This window comes from Nansenia antarctica (genome assembly GCF_963989245.1).
Source record: "Nansenia antarctica genome assembly, chromosome: 1".
NCBI lineage: Eukaryota > Metazoa > Chordata > Actinopteri > Argentiniformes > Microstomatidae > Nansenia > Nansenia antarctica.
In genome coordinates this window covers 37,398,654-37,415,647 of record NC_137674.1, presented here as the reverse complement: position 1 = coordinate 37,415,647, position 16,994 = coordinate 37,398,654, and the positions used below count along the sequence as shown (strand labels likewise).

At 48.6% G+C, this 16,994-nt stretch overlaps 1 protein-coding gene across 1 annotated transcript; it reads right to left on the bottom strand.

The window, feature by feature from the left end:
• Nucleotides 1–1,312: 1,312 nt before the first annotated feature.
• On the bottom strand, nucleotides 1,313–12,181 carry ttbk2a (tau tubulin kinase 2a; the record flags this gene model as incomplete). Its single annotated transcript, XM_080550440.1, has 15 exons — nucleotides 1,313–1,775; nucleotides 1,916–2,862; nucleotides 3,691–4,059; nucleotides 4,938–5,502; nucleotides 6,407–6,621; nucleotides 6,731–6,944; nucleotides 7,235–7,392; nucleotides 7,916–8,041; nucleotides 8,396–8,488; nucleotides 8,735–8,800; nucleotides 9,020–9,124; nucleotides 9,307–9,447; nucleotides 9,614–9,687; nucleotides 11,263–11,410; nucleotides 12,113–12,181. 15 exons carry the CDS (start codon nucleotides 12,179–12,181, stop codon nucleotides 1,313–1,315), a joined length of 3,753 nt encoding a protein of 1,250 aa, XP_080406566.1.
• Between the last annotated feature and the right edge of the window lie 4,813 nt (nucleotides 12,182–16,994).

Genomic DNA, 16,994 nt, shown 5'->3' with positions numbered 1-16,994 from the left:
TTTCTGTCTCCATATGATATGGTAAATATATCCAATGCAAAAAACATTACATTTAAATGGTATTAATATTAATTTCCATATATTCCTGTTAATTCCGACAGAAAGTTTCCACCTCTGAATATTCCCCAAAATGTGCAATCCTATTTTCAATCATACATATACATTTGGACTTCCCCCCCAGATGAACACAGTAGGCACATGTGTGTGTGTGTGTGTGTGTGTGTGTGTGTGTGTGTGTGTGTGTGTGTGTGTGTGTGTGTGTGTGTGTGTGTGAGAGCACATACACTTAACATGATTGTATTAAGGAAGTATCACTCGGAGTGATCACTTTCATTGATCGCTTTAGGTTACGTTGAAATAAAGAGCACCATACTGTACATCTGATAACAGAAGGTGGGAGGGGGGGAGAACCTGTTAGCATCCTAGCCTGTCAGGCATAAATAACACTGAAATAAATAGCTTAATAAATACTAGTGTAAATTCTTCAGGGCTTAATGCAAATGTGTACACCTATACACGGCATTCCCCAAGTCGGGGCAAAGGAAAAATAAGTTGGGTGCATTGACCAAATATTCCATTAGCTATTAATAAATAGTGGTGGTGGTCTAGTGGATAGTGAGTTGGACTAGTGATCGGAAGGTTGTGAGTTCAAATCCCGCCTGAAGCCACACCACTACTAGTGTGCCCTTGAGTAAGGCACTTAGCCCTCAGTTACTCCAGGGGGAATGTCCCTGTAATTCGTAATTGTAAGTCGCTTTGGATAAAAGCGTCTGCTAAATGGCAAAATTATTAAATTAAATTATTAAAATTATTAAATAAGCACTCATAATCAACGTATATTTCATCAGGGCTGGGTGAGTGTCTGCAGGACTGACAATACGGGCCCACTGAGTATAGTCTTCCAGGCTTGATAAACATGGCCACTGGCATTATTCTTAAGTGTAATACTGTACTTTATGGGATTCAAAATGTGTTTACTTAGTGCTAGTTAATACCATGACTTGATAATAAAATAAAATAAAACACCCATAAAGTACCCTCTCTTACACTTACTCTCAGACAAGGTTATTATTATATAATTGGGCATACTATATATTATTTAGAGACGAAACAATGTGAAAATGGAAGGAATTAAAGGAGAAAGTGAGAGGGGGACACGAGTGTGGGGAAAGTTGACCGGGGCAAAGATGAACTATTCTCTGGCAACAAAGACTCAGGTCTTCATCCTGAGGTCATGATTGTGGTCTTCCTCTCCTCTGCTGTGGCAACGCTGACCCCCCCCCCAGAGCTAGCTCCATGCCTGGGAGGGCGACTATCTGCTCAGCTTGCTGGAGCACTTGCCCTCGCGGCTGCAGCCTTTCCCCCTGGGGGAGTGGAAGGGGCCCGTGCGGGCCTGCCGGCCGCAGCAAGTCTCCCCGTGGTGGGGGTAGGAGCGGCGGGGAGGCGGGGAGCCGGAGAAGCTCGGCGGGGAGCGGCTGCGGCCGAGGCAGCCCCCTCCGCTCCCCCCCCGGTGTTCATGGCGGGAGGGCGAGGAGCTGACGGAGCGCTGCAGGGAGGAGGAACTGCGGGGCGAGGCGCTGGAGCTGCGGTGGTGGTGGTGGTGGTTGGGGGAGCTGGTGAGGCTGCAGAGGCCCATCCTGGAGCTGGCGTGCTGCGCCGACGACCGTCCGTGGTGGGGGGAGCCACGGGCCGAACCGCCATGCATCAGCTGGGCCAGACAGGTCAGGAGGTCCGAGTCGCTCGTGCTGCCCGCCCGGATCCGGTAGCGCCTAAGCCTTGGGTGGAGGGATTATGAGGGGGGGGGGGGGGGTCAGGGAATAGGGAAATACATTGAAACAAGGCAGAACAAGAGTACAACAGCTACATATAGAAAGAAAGGAAATTAAATAAAGAAATAATTTGTTAGGCCACTAACCTGCCCTCCACTGTTGGGCGACTGGGTGGTTTTCCCGGGGGCGGGCGTGGGATGTACTGGGCTGCGTGCTGCTCGGGGGGAGCGGGTGTGGGGTTGACCAGGCGTGGGATCCTGCTCTTGCGGGACAGCGGGCTGGAGGAGGAGGAGAGGGAGGGCCCCCCGTCGTCCCCTTGGCGGTCCGAGCGGGAGCCCAGGAGGGACTCGTCGTCCTGGGAGCGGTCGGAGGCGGAGGACACCTGGTCCCGCGGGAGAGAGGCCACGATGCGCCTGTCCGCCGAGAGGCTGGGCGAGGCGCTGGGCGAGGGGGCCGGGCCCTGCTGGTGGTGGTGGGCCTTCTTCAGGAGCAGCTTCTCCTTGGCAGAGCCCGGGGGCGGGGGGTCCAGGAGGCTGGTGGGCTCCAGCACGGGGATGCGGCTCAGCCTGCGGGAGGGGTCCTTACGGGGAGGCGGCGGCGGCGCGGAGGGGCTGGAGTCGGTGGCTGGGCCGTCAGGCTCGGCGGTGCCCTGGCTCCCGTCCCCCCGGTCTCTCTCGCCCTGCTGGGCGTGCTGCTGCTGGGGCCCGGCAGAGATGTGACAGCCGGGGGGGCCGGCCTCCCTCTCAGGGTCTTTCAGCTCAGGGAACGCCCCGGTGCCTCCGTCCCACTGGCCGTTCACGGGGGGTGAGAGGTGGCCGTTGACTAACACGGGGCTGCGGGGGGAGCGGGGGGAGTGAGGGGAGGACACTCGGCTTGGCACAGGGCTCTGGGCTTTCGCGTGGTGGCTGTCTCCGTTGACCAGCGTGTCGGCCAGGGGGTCCATGGGGCTGCCAGGCTGGGTGAGCGCCGCGCACTCCTGGGGGGAGTGGATGTCAGCAGGGAAGTCCAGAGGCTGAGCGTCGGTATCGCGCTTCTCCAGCAGGAGGCACTGTGGAGCACTGTCAGAGGCTGACTGGGACCGCTGCGCTGTCAACTGCACAGAGAGGGAGAGAGAGGGGGAGAGAGAGAGAGAAGGGGGGATTGAGAGAGACAGACAGAGACAGAGAGAGATGGGGTTGATGAAAAAAACGTTGTTCAATAATTCCATTGGCTATATAGTCCTTGAGAAATGATCTTGAGTAGTGGACACATGATCAGGACTTGCTGAGTTGTCATAGGTTAATGAGAAAACATTAAATTAGTTTCACCATAACATGCCATAGCAACCACCATCATCACCACAAAACACACGAGCGCCATGTCAACGTTAGTCAGTTAGCTGTAAGTAAGTAGCAAACCAGCAGAAAACGTTCAGAAAACTTTCAGACAACCAAGCAGAGGACCACAAAAAAGAGAAAAGGATGAGTCATGAAAAAAAAAAAAAGAGGACAAAAGACAGAAGGCAATCATAACAATCATAACAATAACCTCATAACAAAAGTCACCACGCAACCTGTCGGCATGACTTCACATTCCAAACACACATGCTGCTGCCACAATCCGACTCCAATCAGCAGACGAGGCTAGACAGCTGGACGCCTCTGAGCATGCCCCGTCCTTCACAACACCACACAATGAGCCTCTGGAGAGGATTCTGGAGAGAACTACCCGACGACGACGACAACAACAACAACAACCAAATGCACAAAAGAAAACAAAAAACGGAAGCAAAAATAATAACCAAATCAAACCACAAAAAATGGTAGTTGCTTTGGGTTGTGAGTGGTAGTGTGTTATAGAGAGAGAGAGGAGGAGGAGACGGATTGGAGGCTCTAGGGAGGAGGAGGGGAGGGGGGATAAGGGGGACGCTTTGGGCATTCACCTGCTGGAGCTGGGCGCGTGTGATGCGTATGACAGAGGGGAACTTGTTGTTGGCGGCGCCCGCTGGGATAGCGGGCAGTTTCCTGTGGCCGGGCGAGCGGGTGGCGGTGCGGGGGAGGTGAGGAGGAGGAGGTGGTGGCAGGGAGGCGTGGCAGGAGGAGGAGGAGGGGCGGAAGTGCTGCTGCTGCTGGTGGTGGTGGTGGTGGTGGTGGTGGTCGGACTGGCTGCGCCGCATCCCTGGGGGGTCGCGCTGGTGCAGGGGGTCCGACAGGGTGGTCAGGAGGGTGTGTGGGCTGGGGGAACGCAGGAGCAGGGGGCTGGACGTCCGGGCCAACACCTCCCCGGGCAGGGACTGAGGAGAGGTGGGGAGCTAAGAGAGGGGGAGGGAGGACGGAAGAGGGGAGGACGAGAGGAGGGAGGGTGGATAGATAGAGATGGTGAGGGGGAGGTAGATGTGTAAAAGCAATGCACCGGGCCGGATGGTGGCGGAGGGTGGAGGGGGTGAGAAAGGGGAAGAGAGAAGAGAGGGGAGGGCCATTAAAAGGAGTAGGGATTGGGGGGGTGAGGAGGTAAGGGGAATCAGAGTGAGAGGTAGATAGAAGAGTTGGGGTGAGGGAGGAGTGTAACTAACATAGGTATATTCAGAGCTTTGGGAGGGTGGGGCTTGAGGTGGGAGGAATTCTGGGAACAGGACATTCATTCCCCGTAATAATTGCTCTCCAAAACAAGCTTAAGTCATCTTGAGTCATCATCATGATAGGTGGGGCGGTACTAGGGTATGGATCAAAAAATCATGAGTCCTCACATTCAATTAAGTAATACTGTGGTTGAGGTGTGGGCAATCTCTTTGTTGTGTGAGCGAAACTGAAGCAAAATCAAGATGACATAACACATAATACATTTGCAAATTAAAAGCTTGTAAATATGAGCAAAATAGGAATGATATCAAGGGCAAATCAAACCTCTCTTTCAAACCATGGCTTTTCTCCTTCCCACCATCATCATCATCATCAATAAAATCATGTGGTATCAAAAGGAATCAGCTATCTGAGGAGTATCCACTTGTTTTAATCAAGGGCACACAAGCAAAGGAGCAAGCACATTATGAACCAATACGATTTAACTTTCCCACTAAAAGTGTGGCATATAGAGTTGAATAATATGTTGTGCGATGCAGAATAGCTCAGGTCTTTACAGTACGTGTGTGCGTGTGTGTGTGTGTGTGTGTGTTCCAATCCAAGTCCTTACCTGTGTGAGTGCCCCCTCTGCCAGTGCCTCTGCAGGGCTGGTGGGGGTGACGGGAGGCAGGGTCCCTGGAGGCCCCATACACAGCTCCAGCCTGTCCACCCTGGGAGGTCCCATGTAGGGGGCCAGAGTGTCTCTGCCGCGGGCTTGGCCTGACCCAGGACTGGGGCTCCCTCTCTCCCGTCCAGGCGACTCCTCCCCAGGCTGCAGGACCTCCAGCTCCTCATCCTCATCCTCCTCCTCCTCGGAGGGGCTGGTCGTGGCCTTGGCCCCCGGGGACCCCCCACTGGGAGGACGCTCCACCATCACCCACTCACGGGAGTCTACCTCCTGCCTCCCGGAGCTCAGGTTGAGGGCCACGAAGCCACTGCTGGCAGCCCCTTCACCCTGCTCAGGGGAGCCCGGGGGCCTGGGCGAGGCGCCGCCAGACAGGAACTCCTCATCGTAGTGCCAGACCCTCTCAGCGGCACGCCCTCCTCCTCCTCCTCCAGCAGGCACCGCCTGGCCCTGGGCAGCCTCCTCCACCTGCTCCTCCTCCTGCTGGGAGCCCTCCGGCAGCTTCCCTGAGCTGGACAGACACAGACAGCAGTCAGACGGGCACCAGGAATGCATATACATACATATATATACAGTATATACAGTACAGGCCAAAAGTTTGGACACACCTTCTCATTCAATGCATTTCCTTTATTTTCATGACTATTTGGTACATTGTAGATTCTCACTGAAGGCATCAAAACTATGAATGAACACATAGGAATTATGTATTTAACAATAAAGTGTGAAATAACTCTAAATATGTCTTATATTTTAGATTCCTCAAAGTAGCCACCCTTTGCTTTTTTGTTGTTAATAAAATATATAATAATAATATTAAATATAATATGTGTTAATAATAATATGTTATTATATATATATATCATATTATTATTATATATTTTATTAACAACAACATTTTTTTATTTTATTAACAACAAAAAAGCAAAGGGTGGCTACTTTGAGGAATCTAAAATATAAGACATATTTAGAGTTATTTCACACTTTTTTGTTAAGTACATCATTCCACATGTGTTCATTCATAGTTCTGATGCCTTCAGTGAGAATCTACAATGTAAATAGTCATGAAAATAAAGGAAACACATTGAATGAGAAGGCGTGTCCAAACTTTTGGCCTGTACTGTATATATGGACTTTTTCCACATTTTGTTGTGTTCCAACCTGACTTGAAAAATAGATTTCATTCGGCTGTCACTACCAACTCAGCAACTGTTATAATTTTCTCTTGATCCTGACAAACTTCCTAGTCCCTGTAGTTGACAAGCATACCCATAACATGATGCAGCTATTCTTCACATTAAGGATGGTGCAGAAACTGGGGTGAATACTTGAAGTGAAGGCGGTCCTGCAGCCTGAAGGCACTGTATACATACCTATACGAGTAGGCCTAGAACTAGGGGGCAAGCGGGACTCACCTTGCCTCCTGGAAGCGCTCAGGGCTGGGCTTGGACTCCAAGGTCAGCCTCCTCTCCAGTTCGAAGCTGTGGATGTTGCGGAGCTTCCTGAGCAGGGGGCCGTCGCGGTCAGAGGCCACCAACTCAGAGTGGACCCGTACGGGAGAGCCCAGGCTGGGCCCGGCATATGGACTCTGGAGCCCCCCCTGCTGGTTGTTGCTGGGTTCCTCCTCTGCCTTAGTGGGAGGGGGGTCAACATGGTGTGGCAGTAAGGGATGGACCATCCTGTAATATGAGTGTGTATAGTGTGTGAGTGTGTGTGCGTGCGTACGTGCGTGTGTTCACGTGTACCTTCCATGCGGTGGGCCTGATGCGGTTGCGGTTGCGGTCCAGCTCCTCCCAGACGTCGGCCTCCTGGTTGCGCAGGGGCATGATGGGGGATCCAGGCAGGCGTTCCGGGGGAGCGTTGTTCTCCCCGTCGCTGAGCTGCTCATCCTGCAGCACGTCGTCTGTGTTCTCCCTCTGGTGGTCCCCGGGCACCAGGGATGCATTGGCCATGCTGAAACATACAAGAGATACAACTTCAACCTGAGGTAAAACACAAACAGTAAAAAGTCCAAGTTGAGAGAGATGTACAACATGTACATTGACATTATAGTCCAATTTTAGTCAGACCCTCTATGGCGACTTAGTCTAAAGTAAGTCAATTAGTCTAAAGTAAGTGAATCAACAATCGAATCACAATCATCGCAAGTAAGACTCTCCATCAGAACAAGTGATGGAAGCAGTCGCCGTGCTAGGAGAGAGGGAAGGAGATAAGTGATACTTATTCGGTTTCCATCCACTTACCCCATGTGTGCTGGCGTGAGGCGGGTGTGGTGCTGGGGTGTGGTCGCCGTGGCGCTGATGGTCAGGGTGCCGTCCGTGCCGGTCCTCTCCCAGTCGTACGGGTCGTTCTCCACCACGTTGTAGGTTTTCATGCTGTTGTCAAACACTGACATCAGCAGCTGCAACAAACCAAACACAAGTCACATTTCCTGTGATACCCATATAGGACCTGTATGACATCAGAGATTAGTAACTAGCTCTCCGGAGGGATTACAGTTAGAAATGATTATTCATTTTGACAAAAGATTTTTAAATATATCGTTTTTTACATAGAGGCAGTTACATATTCTATAGACTATTCGATTCCACAGACAATCAATCATTTGACTAAACACCAAAGCAGACATTACCGGTCAAATCAATTAGATCAAATTGACTGTGACTAATATTGTCTGAGGTAACTGTAAAACGGTGCTTATTTAAAGCCATGAGCTCCTACAAAAGGCCATGTATACAGTTGATCCTGTGATGCACATAAGAAAGATAGAGACACACAGACACACACCGAGAGACACACACACACAGAGACACACACAGAGACACACACACACACACACACAGAGACACACACACACACACACACACACACACACACACACACACACACACACACACACAGTCACATAAAGACAAGCCCATCACCTGATAGTCAGGCTTAGTGAAGTAGTCCAGGCTGGCGATGTGCTCCAGAAACACACTGAACTCTGAAGGCAGGTGTTTGAGCATGAGCCTATGGTCATACGTGTCCTTCAGCTTCCCTACATGCTCCTGGGGGGAGGGGGGGGCACACACACACACACACACATAAACATTAGCATATACCCAAAAACTATTTGCCTCTTTGAATTAAATTACATTTTAATCCTAAAAACTTGTTGAATGGGATGCACTGTGTCCCAGACCTAGCCCTGTTCTTTAGACACACACTCACACTCACACTCACACACACCAACACACTCTATCCACCCTCCCTCCCTCTCCCACCCTCCCTCCCTCACTCCCTCACTCCCTCCCTCCCTCACTCCCTCCCTCCCTCACTCCCTCCCTCCCTCCCTCCCTCACTCACAACTCAAGGGACTGCAGATTGGTTTTCAGGGAGGATGAATGTTCATAGATTCTTACTTTGTCCTTGATCTTTCTCCATGGCAACTGGCCAACCATGAACTCCACCAGCATATAGAAGAGGGACCAGAGGTCGTCATGCCGACCCATCTCCTGTGAAATTGGCACCAATATTACTGATCAGCATGAGGAAACATGTGTATGAGGGAGACCGAGAGGGAGTGTGAATTGAACATTGAAGGATAAGCCAGTGAAAGAGGAGAACCCAAAGAGTCAAATATAAGACAGCTGAATAATGAAGAGATATTGAGACAAGACAAATGGTCAAACTGTATCATAAAACATTCCCATTATCATTATGGTACTGTCAGTGAAAGTGTGTGAAAGGCGAACACAAACCTTGTTCTTGTGTGCATTGACGGATGCATAACGGACCGTGCCCCTGAACCCTGCCACTGGGCGGGGCTGAGGAAGAGAGACAGACAGAGAGAAACACTTCAGATCGGACTGTAGAACCAATACACTTTTAGTGAGAATAGTGCGTGTGAAAACGAGCGCGCGCACACACGCTAAACGGGATGCTTGGGACGGCGTGACTCTGAGTGTCACCCCATTGAAGTAGAGATTTCATACGGTAGGGTAGGGATCCCACTTAGCGTCTAAACAATACACAATCTCACTTACCGGTCGGACCTCCTGGCAGGAGTTGGTGAACTGGCGGGCCAGGCCAAAGTCCAGCATGTAACAGGTCCGGCAAGTACTGGGGAACCGGCCCATGGCAAAGTTGGACTAGGACGGGGAAAAAGGATTAATTACAAGGAGAGTGAATTTACAACCCAAGTATGTTGGAATTTTGCCACCTCCTCAAAGACATATCTTAACAAATAACATAATACACACACACACACACACACACACACACACACACACACACACACACACACACACAGCACCTCTGGGCCCTGTCTCACCGGTTTGATGTCGCGGTGGAGGAAGCCCACAGAGTGGATGCTCTCGATGGCTTCCAGCATCTGCCGACCCAGTCTCAGTGTGGTGCTGACCGTGAACGTCCCGCGGGTCATGCTCCTCCTCAGGTCAGCCAGGTTACGTCCCTGTCAATCAACACACACTCGCCAGTTAGACCAACCCACAGTCAACAAAATACCTCATTCCCAGACAAAGGCTCAGGACTGACAGCTCATGACTACACACAATGCACAGACAGACAGACAGACAGACAGACACACAGACACACAGACAGGGCTGGCTCAGCCTTACCTGGAGCTCCATCACCACATAGTTGAAGCGATCGTTGCGGCCGCATCCGACAAAGCGACACACGTGGTCTTTACCTGGGAGAGAGAAAAGCAGGGGATGAAAAACGCCTCAGGAGGCACATTCTATAAAGCATATTTACACGTGTAGAAAGTGAAGTTCAGAAATGACTGGACGAACTGTTGCATGAATGCAATATAATAGAGGAAAGAAACTCATTAAAAGATTGTTTCCGCCTAGTTTCAAAACAGCAATTGCTTCTGAGTCGAACGTGATAACCACTACACTACGGAAACTGCCCTATGCAAGATGCTCCTAGGCATAGAAGATGAATGAAGTGAAAGTGAAGTTCAGAAATTGCTGGACGAAGCAGGTGGACTGTTACATAACTGCAATTTCAGAGAGGAAGTTCTTTAACAGATTGTTTCCACCCAGTTTCAAACTGGGGACTTTTCACATGTGAGGCGAACGTGATAAGCACTACACTACAGAATCTGGATGTGATACAGTATGAGTTCATTGCTAATGACGCTCCAGACCAGTGCTCTCCCCATAGCCCAGCCCTCCTGCTGATTGATGGTGTGTGTGACTGTATACGTGTGTGTGAGTGTCTGTGACTGTATATGAGCGTGTGACTGTATATTGTGTGTGTGTGTGTGTGTGCGTGTGTGTGTGTGTGTCCACTCTCCCAAGCCAATATACACCTACTCTACAGGTCATTCTAAAACTCCAAATCCAGTACACTCAAACACACACTCACTTGCGTTGTATTTTGTCTGTTGTAAGCCATGGAAGCTGATTTTTTTTTGTTATGTTTACCCTGAAATGTAACTTGGAGGGTGTACATATGGTTTTCTCCATTCTCCATACATATAATATAATATATAATATATAATAGTTTAGATGCTTTAAAAGAAGTCAATCTTTCAGTCAGTTTTTCTTAAGAAAGGGGTGTGGAGGAGATAAGAGTTGTTGTGGGGGATGGGGGATGGTGGGTGGAGTTCAGCTGGTTTCCAGTTACATCCTACGTCCCCCAGGAAGCAATAACACCATAATCCTCCAGCACACAACCATTAGAAAGCAAACACGATCCCAGCCCATTGATTTTCTACTGAGAGGAAAGACAGAGGAGTCATCTGAGGGAAGAAGGGGCAGGAGGGGCAGGATGGTGGACATGAGGTAAAAACCCAGGCTGCAAGCATTCAAATAAAGCTTTTTTTCCAAAAAACGAGTGTGCATTTTGTTTGTTTACAAGGTAATACACACAATTGCCACAGTTAGAAAACAAAGCATATGTACAGTGCCCTCCACAATTATTGGCACCCCTGGTAAAGATGAGTAAAAAGGGATATACAAAATTCACCTTTTGGTGAATTAGCTTAATATCATACTGACATTTTTTTTTAAACATTCAACCTTTAATTGAAGTAAATTTATTCTGAAAAAAAAAAATCTATCATCAAGAAATATTTATTTCTAACAAAACAGTATATATTTGTTATCTGTATATTTCAGTGTGGCCAGAGAGGGCAGCAACATGCAAAACTACATGCTTAAAATAAGAAATGAGTAATGAGAGTGATCAAATGACTGACATTTGCAAATCCATTTCTAGATATGAATGAAGACTGCATCTTGTGCAGATGTCTTACCCTGGAGCTTCTTCAGGACGGCCACCTCCATCTTCAGCACCTGTTTGGGTTGCTGGGCAGACTCTACCTTCAGGGCCACACTGACCCGCGTCAGGAGGTCCAGCGCCTCGTAGATCTCCCCGAACCCACCACCTCCTATTTTCTTTGCCTACAGACAGAGAGATTACATGTAAAAAAAAACATGTGACGAAATCTAGGATTGCACACCAGCAAGTGTAGTTCTTTGTAGTTCAAGTGTACTCTTTTTCTTGTTTCATTCTTCCCCCCCACTCATAAAAGCTCCTTCTCTATCATTAGTACCCCATGCTCATCCCCCCTTCTACACACACACACACAACACACACCCACACACACCCACACACACACACACACACACACGTGTCGCACTGAACCGCTCAAGTCGAGGGGATTAGCAGCAGCAGCATTGCGTAACACACCTCCTCAGAACACAGAAAGTGAAGCCGCGCTCTCCCAGTCCCAGAACACTAACCTCACATGGCACCCTCACTGGCAGCAGCAGTGGCGGGGACATGGGTCCTGAGGGGAGGGGAGAGGGGGAGCTGTGCCTTCTGCCTAACACTCAGAATAGAACATTGGAAATAGCTACCACTGCTATTTTTAAGATCCTCTCTCACAATGCCGGCTGAGCATCCTTTATACAAAAGGGAGGTGACCCTAAACTGTCCACCACCACAGGTGAGATGGAGAAGATAGGAACTCTCTTGGTGGAGAGAGGCCAAAGTTGAAGAGCATACAGTAGATAGTGCTGACTGTGATGAATGAGTGCACTAGGGGCAACAACAAAACAATATATGTGGGGCAACAGACAGAAAAAACGTAACACACTTACCACTTTCCATCGTTCTTTGACCAGAACGAGAACGGTTAGGATGTCAGTTTGCTCCACAACCCCGCTCATCCCGTCTGTGGACTGCTCTCTGTGCTTCCCCTAAAACAACCAGCCTCAGAGTGGACCGGGCATCTGGGACTTGGGACCTGCTGAACCCTACGAAAGAAAGAAAGAAAGAAAGAAAGAGATAGAGAGAGAGAGAAAGAGAGAACATGTGTGTGAGAGTCTGGCTATAATGAATGTTGACCTCTAGGGTTCAGGAGTAGTTTCTAGTGCATGGCTGACAGTTGGCTAGGTTAGTGCAGCTGCCACACCTGCTGCTCAGTCGCCCCACCACAACAAGCTCCCGTCCTGGCTCCCCACAAGAGCTGACAGGGCTAGAGGGAAAAGCCCTACATACCTTTACTACACTGTCGTATTCAGAGTCTCGCACGTACGCACACGCACATGGTTAAGTTATGCTTTGTTGATCGACACTGCCGACACTTCTTGAGTGTCGCCACGGGGAACTTTCTTATCTGCCGTCATAGATCATCTATGACAGGGCGAGTGACACTTTGTTTTTGGCGAGAGCGACTTTATGACGATCGGCTCATGTTAAAAAGAATAAAACAGCTTTAACCGGGCCAAACTACACTTTATGATTCTCTGTATTTCTACTGCAACAGCTAGTTTAATTCTTAATCTTGATGATTCACAGATCCACAGTTCAAATCATTGGAATGCTTACACTTCCAAGACTCTGCCCTGCAACTTGTCTTACATCATCTCTGAACAAGAATATTCATCTTGCTTAAATGATTTCGACACAAGGCACTTTATGAACGACACAAAATGTGTCTTGTGATAAAAGTTGAATAAGAGGAGGTTCCCCAGTAGCTCTGGTGTGCTTTAATATGCAACAGTCATGTCAGACATAATCAGCTCTGAGGGGAGATGATGTTGACACGGTCCTCCAGACTGCCTTCAAACACACCGCCAGACATTTACTCAGCATTCTGGGAGCATCTATCATTATGCAGTAAGGCCTCAGAGCACTATTGGTTACAGCAGGGCATGAGATCACAGAGACGCGCTTACGCACGGACACATGCACACGCGCACACACACAACACACAGATGTCATGTTGCTTTAAGAACATGCTTCACAACCAGAAGAACAGTTTCCGTATACAGAGTGCAGTCAAGGCAAAAAGTGCTGTGGTGATGTGGTGGATTCTTGATAATAATCAGTGAGAAAGAATAACTTTAACCATCAGTGAACCTTCCCCCACGAAATTCACTCTGCAGTAAAGTTTCAAGTAGAAAACTCAAGGTCATTGTGTCTCTGGTCTACTGCTCTAGTCTCCTCCAGAAGTAGTGAGATTTTTGGTTGCAAGGACAGGAATAAAACAATGGAGCTATCCATCCCTGCTTCCCAGATTTCTCCTCTCCCTCTCCATCTCTAGGCAGAGCAGACGACAGCCCAGAACCACTCCACGCACTCAGCCAGGAGGCTGGACCCAACTGTGACTCATCTACCCACAGTCCCACACAGAAACACAACACTGCTGTTCTCCTCCAAAGATGCTAATCATTTCGAACACCATGAGCATCAGCATAAACCAGTCATAAACCGTTGACAGTAAGTTGACACCCGTCCCAATGTCATCTGTGATCTCATCTGAGTGATGCCCTCTGACCCTCGTCTCCTTGGTGATTGGGCCGTTCCCATTTACTGACTGCTGTGCTTGTGTTGCGTGTTCCTCTGAACAGCATGACTGTCTGGCAGCCAGCTACATAGCAAAGCAGTCATGACTCATGACCATTGACATCCATGATTCACTAACTTGCACTACGTCAACACAAACATTGTCACACACACACACACACACACACACACAGTTTAGTTGACCAGTCAACTATTTGATTGTTTTGCTCTCATTTGAGTCCAGCAGTGGATAATTGTGTTTTTCTCATGGAGAACTAGCTATACACAAGTTCCAGGCGGTCACAGCATTCCAGATACTGAAGATAGCAGTAGCACAGCCCATTATTCTAAGACAAAAAAAAACACACACACGGTAAATAAACTCATTAGAAGAATAGGGAATCATCATTCCATGTTTGCTTTAATCAGATTCATTAAGAAGAGTCCAGCCTGGCCCAGTAGCCTGAAACCTTCTCCTCTGGAGATGAAAGGAGCATCTGACTCCCTGGCTGGCAGTTCAGTGCGCTCTCTGTTTAGGGTCCTGGAGCTGTGCCTGCATGTGGGGTGGGGGGGCTCTGCTCTGGACATAATTATGGATATGGACATAATTATTGTCTGGGTGTCAGTATACATACTATATACATTCTCAACTAGGTGGTCTTATCTCATACGTCCCTGACATTTGATGAGGACATGACTGACAAGAATCGCATGACGTTTCCACATAAGCACCGAACTGCAGTATTAGGAGCCACGGCATTCCATGGGCATTCGATCCCCGTTAAAGGTGACTGATGCGATGGCATTGGTGGTCAGTCAGTGGCTGTGCTGTGCTGTGGTGGTGGTGGTGGTGGTGGTGGTGGTGGTGGTGTGGTGGGCTGGGCTAAGACGCTAGCGCCGCGGGCTCGTCACACTAGCAGTACCTACCCAGGCATACTGACAGCCCCTAATTAGCTCGATAACTATACATGTAACGTCAGAAAATGTGGAAAAGTCACGAAATAGTATGTCGCTGCTGAATACGGAGTATGTCGTACGGCGATCCTGCGTAGCGAGCGTTGCTACAGCAGATTTACGATTGTAGCTGGTTACCTACGACGTACCAACACGGGCTGCTATCTAGCGCATCTCGCATTAGCTAGCGCTGTGACAGAACACACTGGGTTTTTAGAAGGATTCATCCTGTAACCGCAAGACGCGACCTTGATCGTGATGCTAAATTGTAAACATTCGTTTTTAAAAACATGTCACGCGGCCTCCTGCATCCAGGCTGAGTGTTGACATGATCATATCATTAGCTTGCAGGCTATCCGATTGCATGGCCGCTGCATCATACCTTGCTCCAATCCTTGATCCAAAAGGAGCCGGGCGGGTGTGGTTACAACAAATCCTTTATGCTCGTCTTCATGGAAAGCTGTGACATCGAGTGGAATCCCATAGCTAATGGATTATCCATGTGGGTTCGAGTCTGCAGCTGTTGTTCTCACTCATAGATGTGAATATACGGGAATATTTATTTTTATTTTTTTGATCGCCCCTTTTCTCCTTCTCCCTGCTGTCACCTCAGCATCTCTTGATCGCTGCAGATCCGTGACGTGACTACTCTGCTGTGATCAGCCTGCCTGCGCGCGCGTTCCCGAGTCTATCCCCCTCGCAACAACTCGCCCGGTGCACGCGCTTGGTCTTTAAAAGCTCAAGCGTGTGTCATTACGATGCAAGAGCGTGACCGCGCCCAAAGTCCATAGGACCCAGAAGAAATTCTGCATGGCAATACAATACTGTACGAAATGTATTATTTATGGCTACGGCTAAAATGGCTAAATGTGTCATAAAATGTCATATACAGAATGGCGCTGCGCATAATTAGAATGCATTGTTGTTAGAAAGGAGTATTGCATTGGTGAGAATTTATCATGGGTATATACAGTATATGGGTATAATTGCTGTCATCCATTGCTGTCATCCAGCGGTCTGCCTGAATGTGTCTATTTGAAACTCTTTTTGGGAGTCAGAGATGAGACAATTTAGTTTTACAGTTTGTTTCAGAAAAGCTCAAAGTGGGGCGGAAATGCAGGCACATTCGCTTGTGATGGGGCAGATCTACAGAGAAATTACTAAATTAAACGTGACTTTACTGTAAGTCATAAAGGCAACTAGGTCCGTGTATCTTTTAGTAATTTGCTTCCAGAAACGGATATTAAAAATAAAAAAAATAGGTGTAATACATTTTCTTTTTCATGGTCAAAACGCGATGAACGGACATTTCAGGGAAGCGCATTCCATTCACCATTTTTTTTTATTTATCAGAAACGAAAAAAGGCCCGTTTTTATTCTGAGACCGGATGTGATCATTTACAAGACAAGAGCGCCAAATTAGAAGCCAGTCAACGCCTCTGGAGCAATTTAAGGCCCGATCCCAATTCCCTTTTCTACCCCTACGGCTCGTTTTCGAGTGTCACTCGATTCGAAGGCCTTGCCTTCGAATACGTCACAAGCCCTACCCCTTCAAATCTCAGCCCTTTGAATTGGGACAGCCCTTCACGGCGCCTACGTCATCAACAGTGGTTTGGCGCTGTACGGGTGACGCGTTGTGTTGCCGGCGAATTCTCACATCTCGCAATGCCTTCAGCTGTGTTTATTTCTGTTGCGTGTGCTATAAGGATCTTTTTTCGTTTGTTATCAACACACTGTAGTTAGACGTTCCTTTTTTAGTCTCTTCCGTCAGCGATGTATTTTTTGTGGACATCGCAATAATGACAATGAATGACTCCAACCAAAACACAGAGTATTAACCATCTGTCAGCGCACAATGTTCCTCCAAAGATACCTGTGACTCAATCCTCAGCCACCACATACACACGAGTCCATCAGTAGTCATAAAGCGTTGTCCAAAAATCACGTTACCAAGCGCCTTTCTCAGAACAATTCGTCGTCTAGAATCCAAAAATCAATCCATCATAGTGGTGGTCAAAAACGTAGAAAGAGGATCTCTTGGGGACACGGACACATTTGCCCGTGAAGGAGAGATGACAAATAAGCGGAAACATTTCTCAGTAGAGTCGAACGGTGATAGATCATCATCCTTTACGCGTATCCTTAACTGTTACATTTCGCGTGTCATATGCCATCAGACATGGAAATATGTCAATGCGCGGCTGTCATGCACAAATCAGCTTGTAACGTTAGACACAC